This window comes from Giraffa tippelskirchi, chromosome 4 (genome assembly GCF_054371585.1).
Source record: "Giraffa tippelskirchi isolate mGirTip1 chromosome 4, T2T-mGirTip1v1.2.pri, whole genome shotgun sequence".
Lineage (NCBI taxonomy): Eukaryota > Metazoa > Chordata > Mammalia > Artiodactyla > Giraffidae > Giraffa > Giraffa tippelskirchi.
The window spans coordinates 32,343,576-32,358,480 of record NC_137278.1 but is presented as its reverse complement, the minus strand read 5'-3'; the positions used below and the strand labels follow the sequence as shown (position 1 = coordinate 32,358,480).

The 14,905-nt window shown below is 54.2% G+C and overlaps 1 protein-coding gene across 3 annotated transcripts in view; it reads left to right on the top strand.

Moving 5' to 3' along the window:
- OTOF (otoferlin) overlaps nt 1-14,905 on the top strand; it is a 90,443-nt gene that overhangs the window by 31,554 nt on the left and 43,984 nt on the right. For 2 of the 3 annotated variants that reach the window (XM_081592807.1, XM_081592805.1), the window contains exons 4-5: nt 3,281-3,380; nt 6,114-6,295. In XM_081592807.1, coding sequence (XP_081448933.1) covers nt 3,281-3,380; nt 6,114-6,295 — 282 coding nt within the window. Of the gene's footprint in view, nt 1-3,280; nt 3,381-6,113; nt 6,296-11,760; nt 11,806-14,905 lie in introns of all 3 variants that reach the window. The other variant, XM_081592806.1, reaches the window with a different exon arrangement.

The window sequence follows — 14,905 nt, the reverse complement described above, 5'->3', positions numbered from 1 at the left end:
TCGGGCACTTGACACCAGCTCCCAGGGGAAAGCAATGAATTATTGACAGGTCCTGGAGCCTGGTTGCAGCTCTATTGTGGTCAGTCTGCGGGCCCGACTGTGTAAAGGCCCCCTCCCTGCTGGCTAAGTACCCAGGGATCCTGCCTCCACTCGGCCTGCCTAACTGTGGGCCCTGTCGATAGGGTGGGTGGGAGGGGTACTCTGTTTGTGATGGGTAACCCAAATGAGCTGCATAAGGGAGGCTGTCAAAAGATGGATGATTCCAGCTCCTTCACCAACAGCTCAGGGATAAGTGAGGCCCAGAGACTGTCCTTGCCCAGGGTTACACAGCAGAGTCAAGGCAGAACCTAGTCTTCAACCCAGACCTCCTGACCGGGGATTGGTACTCCTTTCCGAAGAATGGATGGCCTCATGCCTGCACCTTCCAGGGAAAGGTCCCAGCTCTCCAAGGACATGGGAGCTCACCTGGGCCCCCCTCCCAGGCAACTCCTCCATGTGGACCCACCCAGAGGAGGAGAAGCAATAGACAGACCCTGCTGAGCTTCCAGCCAGTCCAGACAGAGGGCAGCAGGGGGTCGGGGTTGGATGTGGTCTCCAGGGTCACCAGACAGACCAGACCCAAGGCTTCTTTCCTACACCAGCTCCATCCCCAGAGAATGTCTATGGAAGAGGTTGAGGGCAGTGTTCTGCTAGAAGCAGCAGGAGGGCTTGTGTTTTGAAATTCTGTTTTCATAGCAAGCACCCTGGTTTTGCTTAAACAATATGTTCCAGACTTGCAAAACGAGGAAAGTTTTATAAAAATGTTTTTCTTTATTCTTTACATAAGACTAAGATCACATCACTGTCCATTTCAAAGAACACTATTGCAGGACGAATTCTCCTCTTATGTCCCTTGCAAGACTAAACTCCTAAACCTTGGTTAAGCTGGAAGGTCAGAGCACTGGTGGGGCAGTAGCCCCATCCTGCCGCCTGGGGGTGTCTTGTCACACTGCATCTGCTCTACAGCTGTCTGGGCTTCTAGGGAAAAGTTGTGCCTGCACACCCAGCACTCAGCAGGTGCTCAACTGGTCCTAGTAGGGCCAAGAGGGCCTGAAGTTCCCGTCGGCAGTGGTAGAACAGGGATTCTCAAAGTGAACTCCCCAACCTCCATCATCAGCATCACCTGGACATGGGTCAGATATAGCCATTCTGCTAAGGCAGAGCCCCTGGGGTAGGGCCCGCTCCCAGCGGCTGATGGTACACGTCTCTCCCGACTCTGTGTTCAGTGAACTTCACGTGGGAAGATTGAAATTGACCTTGGTGGGGGTATTTACACCATGGAAATGGGCAAAATCTGCAAGTCAGGACTGCCCTTCCCCTCCTCCAGCCAGTTGTTAAACAGCGGCCAGCAAAACCACCGGTGGGTGGGTCCCAGTTGTCTGAATTTTAACAAGCCCTCCTGATGATTCTGTTCATGCTAAAGTTCCAGTCAGTTCAGTCACTCAGTTGTGTCCGGCTCTTTGCAACCCCACTGTTTTAGACCCTGAAGAGATGAGGCTGCAAAAGCCTAGTATATATGTTCATGCCTAGAGTCTGCTCTTAGAAGGGCTACACAGGACAGAAGCTAAGAGCCCACCTAAAGTTGAGACTTGGGGGCAGCGGCGCCTGGTCTCCTGAACCTGGCCTGGCACTTCGGTCTGCACTGCCCAACCTGGGGAGAGGCCAGGATGCTGTGGGGGAGGCAGCTGCCAAGGGGCTGGTCTGAGAAGAGCCTAGAAGCCTCAGTGGGCTCTAGAGTAGAGGAATAGTGTGAACAGTTTCACCCTGAGAGAGGGTGGGGCGAGCTGGCAGATGGAGCTCTAAACTTCAGAGGGAAGCATGCATTCTGACTGCTCCTGCCGCTTCCTCCTCTTACACAGACAGGAGGCTTTTTTAAACAGTGTCTGCCCTCCAGAGCCCATCAGGAGGGTACAAACAACAAACACATTAAAGTCAGAATCCACCTGATACCTCATCTCACCCAGAGTGGCCATTAAATTAACTGCATCCCTTCCTGCTTTCTCAGCCTGACTTTCCTCCCCTATAAACCAAGAGCAGAACCGGAGGACCACAAGAGCCCCTCCTGTCTTACACCCTGTGGATGCCTACCCCACCCCCACCCCCGAGCTTTTGTCCCTTCAGTCAGAAGTGGTGTGTATGTTTTCATCAACCCCACGTGGAATCACCATGCAAGAACATCTGAGTACCCTCTTCTCCCAGAGCAATAACCTTCAAATTGTGGGGCAAAGTGTGGGACAACTCAACTCAGTCAGCATTTATGGGGCCCCCACTGTTGTTCATTAATTCTAGCCAGTAGATTTTGAGATTTCCTGTGAGCCAGAAATATCAACTAGAAGCTGAAATAGGAAACAGCCACTTCCTTGGAAAGGCTCACAGACTAATGTCACCCCCTTGACAATGACCAGACAGCTTCCTGGAGTGCTGACTCTGTACTAGGTGTGCTGATAAGAACTTGGTACAGAGCATTTCTGTTGGTCCTCTAAGCAGTAAAGTAGAGGTTATTAGCTCATCTTAGGAGAAATCTGAGACTGAGCGAGCCCAAGTTTGATGCCCAGGTAGCGGGTAACTCTCTAGTAAGTGTCCAAGCTGGGCTTCCGATCCCCTCTTTCTGACTCCAGAACTGTGCCCTTTACATCACTGCCCTGCATCACCCCTCTATGTACCTAGGGGGATGGGGAGTCAGATGGGTCCTTGCCCCAAGGAACTTGCAAATGCAGGTGTGTGTGGGCATCACTACTGATTCAACAGAGGACGAATGAGTCAGTGGTGCTGGTGAGGAGCAGAGATCTTGGTCGTGATTAGGGAGGTGGAAGGGGGTGGAGCCTCCAGTCCTTCCCCACAGCCTCCATGCTGGGCATCTGGAAGCCGCTCTGCAGGGGCTGAGCTGAACCCCGAGACAGCACAAACCTGAGGAACACAAGCCCCACCAGGGTACCGCGATCCCAGTCTGTGACCATCCCCCAGGGTTCTCACTGCCCTCAAGCTCTCCCAGGGAAATGGCTCTCATACATACAAATATACACAGTTGTTGGGGGTCACAGACCCTCCTGGACATGCCGCTCTGGCCAGCCCCAGCTCCTGGGCCACCTTCTCCAACCCTAGCTTGTAGCCCAAGCCAGCCCTCTCCTTCTCCAGCCCACTGGTCTCTTTCACAGCCAGTCACAGCCTCTTGGGATGTCAGCCTTGCTCTCTGACCTCTCCATGTGAAACCATGAAGACCATGCCCCTCTGCCATTCACAGGCTGATCGGGACCTTCCGCATGGTGCTGCAGAAGGTGGTGGAGGAGAACCACGTGGAGGTGACCGACACGCTGATGGACGACAACAATGCGATCATCAAGGTGGGGGTGCCCAGAGAGTCCCTGGACATGCCCATTATTGGGTCACCTGGGGGCCTGTTCACCCCTGCCCCTGCCTGCACATAGTGTGGTCTAGGCTGGGTCTCCTCGTGGGTATAAAGGTGCGGTGGGAGGAGACTCAGGTCAGACTGCTGGAGGCCATGGGGGCCCGTGGGGGAGCCCTTGAGGGTGGCAGACTCTGAAGCCCTTTCTGCAGTGAGAGTACAAGAGATGGCGACTAGGGGACACTCTCCCTTCTCCATCGGGGGCCTTCCATCTGGACCCAGGTCAGGGATCACTAAAGAGGTGTCCTCATCATCTGAAAGCCAGCCTGAGCCCTGCTGGCCTGTACAGGGCATGACCTTCATGCCTGCCTTGGCGTCTAAGACTAGCCATTCAATGAGGAAAGGGACCTCTTTCTATTCTATCTGTCACAACCCATCCCTGGACTTCCAACAAACACACATGCACCAATGATGCACAGCCTATAGGGACTTAATACACATCCAAACAAAGGAAGGAAATAAACCAATTGAGATGCCCAGTCCCCAGGCTCTGCTCTGATGCATCTGTCCCCTTGAGCTCATTCATGCGCACCCCTAGGCAGTTGAGCCTAGTGGTGAGGAACATGGCTCCTGGATATAGACCTTTGCTAGGCCACTCAGGAACTGTGTGACTTGGGCCGGTTACATATCATCTGCAAAGTGAGCAAAATTATAGTATCGACTTCACAGGAGTCTTCTGAGGATTAAATGGAAATGCACAGAAGGGGCTTGGAACAGTTAAGTATATAGTAAGTGCTCAATAAATATTGGATTGGTCAAAAAGTTTGTTCAAGTTTTTCCATAACATTTTTGACAAACTTTTTGGCCAACCCAATATATAAAATAAGATCAGTAGCTATTATTTCCTGACCTCAGTTCATCCAGATGTAAAATGGGGCTGCACCAATCCTGGTCCCACATATGACCCTATGTAGTGGCCAGCAGGACTTCAGCCACAGGAAGCCAGAATGGAAGGAACCCTCTCTGAGGAACACCAAGGGTGGGGCAGAAATTCCCACAGTGCCTTGGTGGCTCGAGACACTTCCCTGCTGAGAACAAGGGGCTTCTCAGCTTGGCCCCAAATAGGTCGTCCTCTCCACATGTAGGCACAGGCAGGGGTGGGGGGACCTCTTGAAATTAGGTAGGTTGGGGTCTCAGCAACCACAGCAAAGGGAGAGAGGGTGAAAAACAAGCTCCAGACACCGGTGGTGTGGAGGACTTGGAGAGGAACATAGATGTTTAGAGGAAGAGAATAGAATGTGAGAAGTAAAACATGAGCGAGAACTGGGGAAATGGGCAGGAACAGACAGATGGCACAGCCCAGGCCTTATATTTCTAGAATCAGACGTAGGAATTCAGTTGAGGAAAGGACTTACAAATTATCTAACTCACCTACCACCTACCTCTGCCACCCATTCTATGGATGGGAACGCTGAAGTCCCAGATGAAGAATTGATTTAGCCAAGGTCAAACAGCTGGTCAACAGCAAAATCAACTCTAGGACTCTGGACCTCTGATTCCAAGGCCACCATTTTCCCATCATAACAGGCTTGGTCTCACCAAATGGACCACATTTGCTTAGTGGAAAGGATGTGGGGCTTGAAGTCAGCCAGGCTGGGCTCACATCCCAGCTCTGGCTCTGTGTGACTTGAGCAAGTAACTTAACCTCTCTGATGTGTTAGGTAGGGTAGGTTGAAGTATTGGGAAGATCAAATGAGTTTACATCAAGCATCTTACCATGATGACTAGCGCAGTGAGGATTCAGAAAATGTGTGTACCTTTCCCTTCCCAGGGGAAATGGAAGGCTGGCATCCCGAGGCCCACTCACTGAGTGAAGGCTACCTGTGGGGGTCCCTGGAGCAAGCCAACACTGACTTGGAGAGAGGGCAAGCATGTGTAGAAGATGTCCTAGCACCCGCGTGGGTTGAGGAAGGGATCAGAATGAGTCCTCCCTGTGCACTGGGGAGAAACCAGAGCTGAGAGGAGGGCAGTGGCCCAAGGATACAGAGCAAGAAGCCTAATCAGGATTCTCAAGTACACAGCATGGGTCCAGGTTTGGGGCTCCATGCTCCCCCAGAGAAAAGCCCAGGGTGACCCGATGGCACCTCCTCTCCAGAGTAGGGGGGTAGGTGTCAGACGGGCAGGAAGAACTGCTGAGACCACGCCTTTGGCGGGTTCCCAGGGTCTGGGCTCTTCTGCTGAAGGGTTCATGTCATCAGATCCCAACAGGCATCAGGAGTGAGGGGACATCAGCTGACTTCAGGCAGAGCAACCCCTGTCCCTGCAGGCAACCCTGGCTCTGAGGACAAGGGGGTGACCTGTGCCCTGGGGACACTGGAGGATGCCCTTGATTCTGTGTACAGTGGACTCAGAGAGCCCACCCCCAGCCCAGGCCCAGCTGTCCAGGTGGGCCCCCGCCCCCACCTTGGGCACCAGGGTGGGAAGAGAGCCATGTGCAACAGGATCTGGAGCCAGAGCCCGTTCTGTCGACTGAGATTGTGCTTGTCAGTCTTTCTGAGCCTCTGTTTGCTCATCTGCAAAACGGGAACATAATGGGAGGACCGTCCCCAGCTCGCCCTCCTTCAGTGAGTTAAGGGTGTGGAAGGACCTTGTAAAATCATGGAGCAGCAGAGGACAAGGGATTACGATTGTTCCTGCCATCCCTGCCGCTCAGCACCCCTCTCTCCTCCAGACCAGCCTGTGCGTGGAGGTCCGGTATCTGGCCACAGATGGCACTGTGGGCTCCTGGGATGATGGGGACTTCCTGGGGGAGGAGTCCCTTCACGAGGAAGAGAAGGACAGCCAGGAGACGGATGGGCTGCTACCCGGCTCCCGCCCCAGCTCCCGGCCATCAGGCGAGAAGAGTTTCCGGAGGTAACAGGCTGGGCCCTCTCTCCCCAAAGACACAGGGAGTGTGCCTAGGGCCTGGTGCCCCTAGAAGGTCCCTCTAGGCCTGGCTGGGCTCGGAGCACAGAGCTGAGTTGCTGGAGAGTCAATACAAGAGGAGGGAAGGGGTTTCTGCAGTCTCCCCTCACCCCCAACTCCAGAACTCACTGGGGAGGCAGCAGAGTGTCTGGAATCAGGCCCCGGGGCCAGGCCTCCCCCTACGCTGAGGGAGGCGACATTCCAGGAGGGCGGGGTCTAACATGAGTAGAAGAGGCTAGACCTTTGGCCTCCTCAAAGAAAGGGAAAAGTGGACAGGAGGAGGCCCTGATCTCTCTGGCCCAAGACCCAGCAGCACCAGACTAGCCCCAGGCAGCCTGGCTCAGTGAAGACACAAGGGAAGGGCGGGGGTCCCTTCCTGCTGGGGTGAAGCCAGCAGTCCTGGACGGGACCTGGCCTCTCTTCCATTGAGAGGATGGCATCTGGCACCCTCGGTGTCCAGGAGTCACATCTGCAAAGTCCAGCCACACACAGAGGACAGGATGCTGCGTCCAAATGCACTATGTTTCCAAAAAGGGAAATGCAATTGTACTACTCTTAGGGCCCAGAGAGGCAGACTCTACGCTTGTAAAACACTCTCTGCAGGTCACTGGAAATAGTGTGTGAAACAAAGGTAAGTCAGCGGTGCCTCAGAAGGATGGGGATGGATTTGGAGAGAGGGGTTGTTCCCCTCCCACTGGAAACATCTCCCTCCCACTTCCTTCCAGCCTGTCCTTTCCAAGTGAAATTTATTCAGTGCTTGTCCTGTAAAAGACACAGATTCTAAATTAGGATAATTGAATTTTATATTTTAATTGTATGAATACATTTTCCTTCTTTGCCCTTGGACCACTCACCCCCACCTGCACACAGACAGACAGACATACACACACATATAAACTTAAGACCCTGGGAGCCAAGTGAGAAGTAACAGTAATAAGATCAAAGGAACCATGCCTGTGATAAAATGTCACTGGACCTTCGCCTCCAGGCCAGCCATGGGGTGGGCGGTATCACCCAGCAGTTTGTAGCCGGTCCTCCTTAGACTCCAGACTAGGTGGCATGGAGAGGATATACAATCTGGCCTCAGCAGACACAGGCCCGAGTCCCAGCTCTGCCATTTACCAGCCTGTGACCCTTGGCCCATCACTGCTACCTCTACAAGGGGGCCCAGGACAGTAGGAACCCCCACCCTATTGCTGGGAGAGCCGAGGGATTGATGGAGAGTCAGGCTATAACCAGGGTGCCAAGTGCTACCCCACATGAGGGCTGGTGACAAACAGGTTGTTGGCTGGACAGCGCAGACGGTTAGGAATTGGGCTGGAAATGGTGAAAAGAGGAGAAGAGACCCAGTGGGGAGCGAGCATGGGGACAAAGGGTGCCATCAGGTCCCCATCTTCTGTCCCCTTAGAGAAAAGAGCTTGTCTGAGACTGCTGGTGGGCTTTAAGAAAACTCTTTAAGAAAGGGCTTTCAGGGGACAGACTGGATGCCTCTCAAGGGCCATCAACTTCAAGGAAAGGAACGCTGGCTCCAAATCAGGGGAGGTGAGCCCCAGTGAGTCGTGTCCTGCTGCCACTAACTGACTGAGTGAGTGGGAAAATCACTAGCCTTGTGGGTCAATAACAACAGTGGGTTGAGCATCCTGGTTCCCCGCCCCCAGTTCCGTCGTCCAGAGGGAGGCAGAGGTTCTCTGGGTCCTGTGGGGCGCACACATGGGGAGCCATCCTCCAGAGTTCTGGGCAGCCAAGAGGGCAGCAGCATCGCTGCAGCTCAAGCAATGTTGAGCAAGGCCCTCTCTCCTCCCACGAGTGGGCCAGGGCGCTGCTGGAAGGAGCAGTGAGATGATGCAAGCAAGCCTGAGGGGCTTTGGTCCTGGACCCTGCAGATGGTCCTGGGGCCCAGGAATTTGGAGACAGAGAAGGCATCCCATCCTTCCTCACGCCTTGGCCTGGCTTTCCCACCTCTCCTGACCCTCACACAGCCTCTCCCAGGGCAGCAGCAGGAAGCAGGAGTGGGAGGAGGGGTTTACCCTGGGTACTGGGACTGGGAAGAGGATGATGACTGCAGTCAGAGCTCCTGGCTTTCCCGGGGCCACTGGCCTGCACCGGCTGCACTGGACTGGGTGAGCATGAGCACGGATTTCTGGCCGCGTGGGGGCCGCCAGCACAAACCCTGAGAACGCCCATGGGTAGTGTCGCCGGCCAGGTCTGGCCATGTAGCTGGCAGACCGGGGTGGGGCAAAGGGGTGAGGAGAAGGTAGCGCTGGTATAGAGAACCTGGGCTTTGCTGTAGTTTCCTGTAGCTGCCTACAGGGGCCACTGGGGTCTCGGTCAAGAAGTGTGGGGTTCTGAGGAGAACCTGAATTTGGTCTCGCAACCCTCAATGTGTCTCACCCTCCTCACGTAGGTGCCGGCCAGCCAGGCCTGTCAGCTGTGGGGTCTGGGAGGAAGCCACTGGCTTCGGGGCCAGAGAGCCCTTCTGAGAGTATGTGGCCAACAAAGGGACAGGGAGAAGGAAAGGATGCATGTGTCTCGGCTCTGACCCCAAGCCCGCCTTCGCCTGCATCTGCCCTCCAGCCCCCAGCCCCTCCTGGGAAGGCCCATCCCCTTGTGGGTCAAGGTGCCCAAACTATAGGGTGCCCCTCTGTTGTTTTCCCAACGACTCATTGCTGGCATGCAGCAGCAGACGGTCGTCTGGAATCACCTGTGGGAATCCACCCCTCCCTGTCGGTTGTGGCTGGGTGGGGTGGCAGCTGGAGAAGCCAGGGTGGGAGGCTGTAGAGTGAGTGGCAGGAAACAGCCTCAAGCCCAGGACTGGTGGCAAGAGATATCTATTCCTTGGCGGGCAGAGGCGATGATGGGGGGGTCTCCTTCAAGGGCCTGGCTCCCCCTGCTGGGCTCCTGCCATCTACCCTCACCGTCCCTCCTGGAAGGGACCTCTGCAGACACTCCTCTACACTGCCAAGGCCTTAGGGATCTTCCTGGAAGTTCCTCCCATTGGACCTCAGGGAAGGTTTGCTGGCAGCTCTGCCCCCACCCGCACCCCTTGCCTCCCATTAACCCTCTCCTCCTATGGCCCATCAATCCCAGGCCCTGGCCAGTCACATGCCCTCTGAGTCACTCTGTCTGCTTGTCTAGTCCCTGTTGGCTGACAGTGCTGGCCCGTGGCCAGTGCTCAGCCAGTGTCTCCTTCCTTCCTCCTCCCTTCCCACAGTCTCCATGTCACCGCATTACAACTTGTTCTACCCCGAGCAGCATCTGACTTTTTGGCCCAAGAATGTTCTCAGATATTGTCACCCCATCCCACTCCAAGTGCCCCGCCAACAAAGCTGCCCACACCCAGAGCTTCACTGCCGCCTGGGCCCCGGGCCGGGGTCTCACCCACTTGCAGGGCTCCCTCGCCTCCCTACCCTCACCTCCCTTGCTGTCAGTGCTGCAGAGAGATGGAATGAATTACTAACTCCAGGGGCACTTTGTTCTCAGAAGCAAAAAAGTCGGGGTTCTGGGCCACTGTATGTCAGTGTACACCTGCCCTGGTGTCTGAGGAGAGAGGAGACTTCAGCCCTGAACACACACACGTGCACACACACTCAAGTGCCCGAGTGTTTTCACATGTTTACCTGCATGTACGTTCTGTCTCTGGGTGACACCAAGATGCTGCACACACCACCGGGCTCTGGTAAGGATCCCCTGTTAGAAAGGACAAAGAAGGGAACCCAGCTTTAATCTCGAAGCCGCACCACAGAGGCGTATTCCAAGACTCTCTCCTCCTCATTTTGTCCACCTGCCTGGCCCTACGGCTCTCCTCCTGCCCACTGCCCTTCCTGGTGTCCCTGGAGATGTAGGGGTTCCTCTGCTGGGTCTCATCCTAGGGGAGGGGAGGGAGGGGGTCACTTTTCTTGTTGTCCTTCTGAATCGTTCTTCTACTCCAGTGGAGACCCATGGAGACCTCCCTCCTATGTCGGGCCAGGGGGCAGAGGGCATGTGTGCATGGCTGGGGGCTCTGACAGAGATGTACACGAGCCATGTGCCCCAGGGTGTGCATAGATGCGTGTGTGTGTGAGGTCAGCACACCCAGCCCCACCCCCAGAGTGCAGGGTTCCCAAGGCCCCTGCCTTCATCTCCCTCCACCAGGCTGAGCTCCAGAGCTGCAGCCATTCCCAAGCAGCCCAGAGGAGCTAGGGTCAAGGCCAAGGTGAGCTCTGCGGTGAAGCAGTGCTCAGGAGATTCCTGCTAAACTCAGCCACTTCACCTGAGGTGGGGTCCTCTTCAGCCCAGAGGCCGCCATATTGATTCCCTACCCCCACCCCATGGTTGCTTCTAAATGTGCACACAGAACGCTGCGGGTGGGAGCCTGAGGAAGAGGTGAGTGAAAATGAGACAGAGAGAGAGAGCTTGCGTGTGTGTGTGTGTGTGTGTGTGTGTGTGTGTGTTGACTGAGGAACAAAACTTATACCTGGCCAGACTGGAACACAGTGTGGACTCTAGGAGGAAAGTCAGGCCTGTCCAGGGATTCAGGAAGAGGTCCTCTGGCAACAAGGATGACCATGAGGTCAAACCTGTCATCCCCACCCTTGTGGGCTGAGTGATTGAGGGCAGGCCACGCAGGGCTGTACAGTTACTAATATTAATGCTAGCTGTAGTCACTAAAGTGGTTGTAGTAAGATCAGGAGAGTATTATTTTTCACAGAAAGAGGGGTTTTTCCCTTCTTCATTTCTACACTGAGAGTGTGGACCTGTGCAGGCTCCTTTGCCAGCCCAGACGCCTGGAGTGTGTGAGGAGGGGTAAGGCAGGAATGTGCCAGCATCAGGGAAACAGTGAGAAAACATTTCAGAAGGGCTTTCTGGAAGCTTCCCTAAGGAGGAGGAGGGGCCCTGCTCTGAACTCTGGAGCCACAGCTGGCTTATTGCTGCAGACCCAGAATATCCTGGGCCCCCTTTCTTCTCTGAGTTCCTCAGAGCCTAGGAGCCCCTTACTCCATTGGAGGGGATCAAGCCTGATGAAGAGAGCCCAGTGGCCCGGGCCTGGGGCATGGCCTGGCTCATCTAACCTTGTGTTCCCTGTGGCACCTGCGACGCGCATCCTGAAATCACCAGACCCTGACCTGGGACAGGGGGAGATCACGGGGACCCTGAAGCCTCCTCTGTCACCAAGGCTCCAGGTTCTCCTGGGTTTGGAGGCCCACTCCTGAGAGCCCCTCTCCCAGAATCAGGACTACAGCTCCCCACCCCCAAGGCAGAGCCCAGGGACGTCAGGCTTGCTGACATGAGAAGCTATGGGGTGCAGGGTCTCTGGGACAAGGAGGCCCGCCTGGATCATGGGGGTCAGCAGGGTCAGGGACTAAGTCTGCAAGTGACTCTGGTTCACACCCTCTCACACACGTCCCCTTGTCTCCTCATTTCTTCCTCCTACTCAGCAAAGGCAGAGAGAAGACCAAGGGAGGCAGAGATGGCGAGCGCAAGTAGGTGTCCCAGACCAGGGTGGAGCCCATGGGACTCGTGAGAGGGAAGGGTCCCCAGGCAGGGTGCAGGTGGCTGGGGGCTCAGATCCAAGTGGAGACAGCACTGGGCTAAGCCAGGGCAAGGGAGGTCTCTCCATCTGGCCACAGGGCCGAGGAACATGGAGGTGTCAGGGTGGGGGTGGGCCTTCTGGTTTCCACTCCCTCCTTCCCCCTTTTCAGTGTCTCCATTCCTCCTCCACTTCCCTGCTCAGTCCCCATCCCTGCGGGCAGGCTTTCCTGTGATGGAGCGAGTAAAGACAGCCCATGAAGTCTAAAGCCGCCTCCTCCTAGTACCAAGGCAGGGCCGGGCAGATGGACATGTGGCACTGGAGGCCCAAGGAGGACAAATTCTGGGTGCTGAGTGACCGCAGTGTGCGGCTGGAACATGAAGCCCAGAAAGCTGAGGAGGGACAACCACTCTCTGGGGGTCTTCACTGTCTCCATTCCCCAGAGGGAAAGAAGGAGTTGCCTCCAGATGGGGAGGGGTCCCCACAAGGTATTGGGAAGTCTCAAGGCCTGATGGCAGGGGGAGTGACAAGTGGGTCCCCCAGGCTCCCCCAGAGCTCGTGTCACCTCAACGACCTTCTAGCATCACAGGGAATTCACAAGGGGAGTGGCAGTCAGGGTTGAGCACACTGGAGGGGGCCTCTGCTCCAACACCCATTCTTGCAGATGACAGATCTGAGCCCCAGAAGAGGAGCAGAGCTGAGACTAAATAAAACCCAGGGCATTTAACTCCTGACTCAGAGTTTACAGTAGGCCCAGGAAGTTTAGAGCCCTTGATTATACTCTCAGTTCTCCAAACACACCAACAAAAGCCAAAAAGCCAGGAGTGTGGTCTTTATTTTCCAGATAGGGAAACTGAGCCCCAGAGATGTTAAGAGATTTGCTCAGAACAGTGGTCCAAAATAAGTTAAAAATCAATGGACCTGAGGTTAGCATGGCGACAGCAGAATTGTGTGTACAGGAGTCTGAAGTGATGAACACTGATGTGGACTTGGTGTACCGCTTGCATTAAGATCCCAGGGACTCGTAGCCTCATTTAACAAAAGCATGAATTCCAACTCCTACTTGCTATACATGAGCAAAAAAACATGATGACAAGGCAGCAGCACTGAGAGGGGAAACTCAGGCCCTGAGACCTGAAGGGTCAGAGAGTTTGCCAGGTTACAAACAAGGGAAGAAGCCACAGGCTGAGCATGTATCAGGCTTGGAGAGGGAGCCAGGGAACCAGATCTTGGGGGCTGTGGGAGATGATGGCAGATGCTAAGCTCGGGGTCCCACCTAGGGAGAGGGTTCGGGGTCAGGTTTCTGCATGGACAATTGGACATAAAAGATTTGTATGAGACACAAACAAGCTGCCGGTCCCCCAGCCTCTCTGTCTGAGATCAGCGATGCTCTAAGACCCTTCTTTATTTCCAGCTCTGCAGTCTGTCCTGGACTGGACTCCAAGGGATTCAAACTGACCTGACCCCTTCGGCCACAACTGGACAAAGGGGTGCCTCAGTGAGAGCATGTAGTAGGCCCACAGTAAATGCTGGTTCCCTAGCACAACCCCATCCTAATGTTCTTCCATTTCCAATTCACATAACTGGCATTTATTATTCTTATCTTAATAAAGCCTTAGGGATTTCTAAAAAGAGATTAAATAAGTCAAAATTCTTTAGCTTGAAGAAGAAAAGCTGTGGGAACTGTTTTAAATCTCTGAAAGGTTATTGTGTGACAAAACTTGTTAGTTTCTGTCTCTACTGAGGAGAAATAAAAGGAAATCTCTATTTCCACAAATCTTCTGTCTCTTAGGTAAAGTTAGTCACTCAGCCGTGTCCAACTCTTTGTGACGCTATGGACTTAGCCCATCAGGCTCCTCTCTGTCCGAGGGATCCCCCAGGCAAGAATACTGAAGTGGATTACCATTCCCTTCTCCAGGGGATCTTCCTGACCCAGGGATCAAACCTGGGTCTCCTGCATTGCAGACAGATTCTTTACCTTCTGAGCCACCAGGGAAGCCATCTCTTAGGTAGGAATTTGTTTCTCCCAATTACCTGAGGCCTGAGCTAATGAGCTCAGCTCTGAGAGTTGGTGATGGACAGGGAGGCCTGACATGCTATAGTCCATGGGGTCTCTAAGAGTTGGACACGACTGAGTAACTGAACTGAGCTGAACTGAGCTAATGAGCCCTAACAGCTCCCACTGCAGGTGGTTGGAGGGCAGAAGCCCTGGAGAAGCCACGGCTTACAGTTGGTTCAATTCCAGTCCCACCCTTCGAAGTCACAACCTCCAGGATAACACAGACACCTGACTGGGTGGGACCCAGCTCAGTCTAGTTTGGTGAATGTCTCCAAGTCATCATTGAAGAGTTCCAGGCTCTCCCCAAGGAGCTTTGCTGCTGCTGCTAAGTCGCTTCAGTCGTGTCCGACTCTGTGCGACCCCAGAGACGGCAGCCCACCAGGCTCCGCCGTCCCTGGGATTCTCCAGGCAAGAGGACTGGAGTGGGTTGCCATTGCCTTCTCCAATGCATGAAAGTGAAAAGTGAAAGTGAAGTCACTCAGTCGGGTCCGACTCTTCGCAACCCCATGGACTGCAGCCTACCAGGCCCCTCCGTCCATGGGATTTTCCAGGCAAGAGGACTGGAGTGGGTTGCCATTGCCTTCTCCAAGGAGCTTTACTCAACCACAAAGACATTCTTCTAGTTCTGAGCCATGGAACAAGCAAAGAAATCATTAGGTCCATAAATGAAAAAAAGAGTTTAAAATGAGTGAACTAACTTTAAAGACTTCTCTCTAGAGAGAACTAGGAGTCTAAATTGCGGGTGCATATCATTATGACTGCTATGAATCCAGCAATGGGAAAGCTCAGATGTGACCACAAACCCTCAGAGGGTCCTGGGAAGCCCACCTCCCTGGCTTCCTGCTTTTTTTGTTTTCATGCAGCTATGAATAAGGAGCCACTTGGTTGCAAAGTGGTTTTACACCAAGCTGACTATTGGCTTGTTGTATCTGTCTGTTTCTGACCATATTATATCTTTAGCAATTGGAGAACCTTCTAGACAAAATGCAGAATT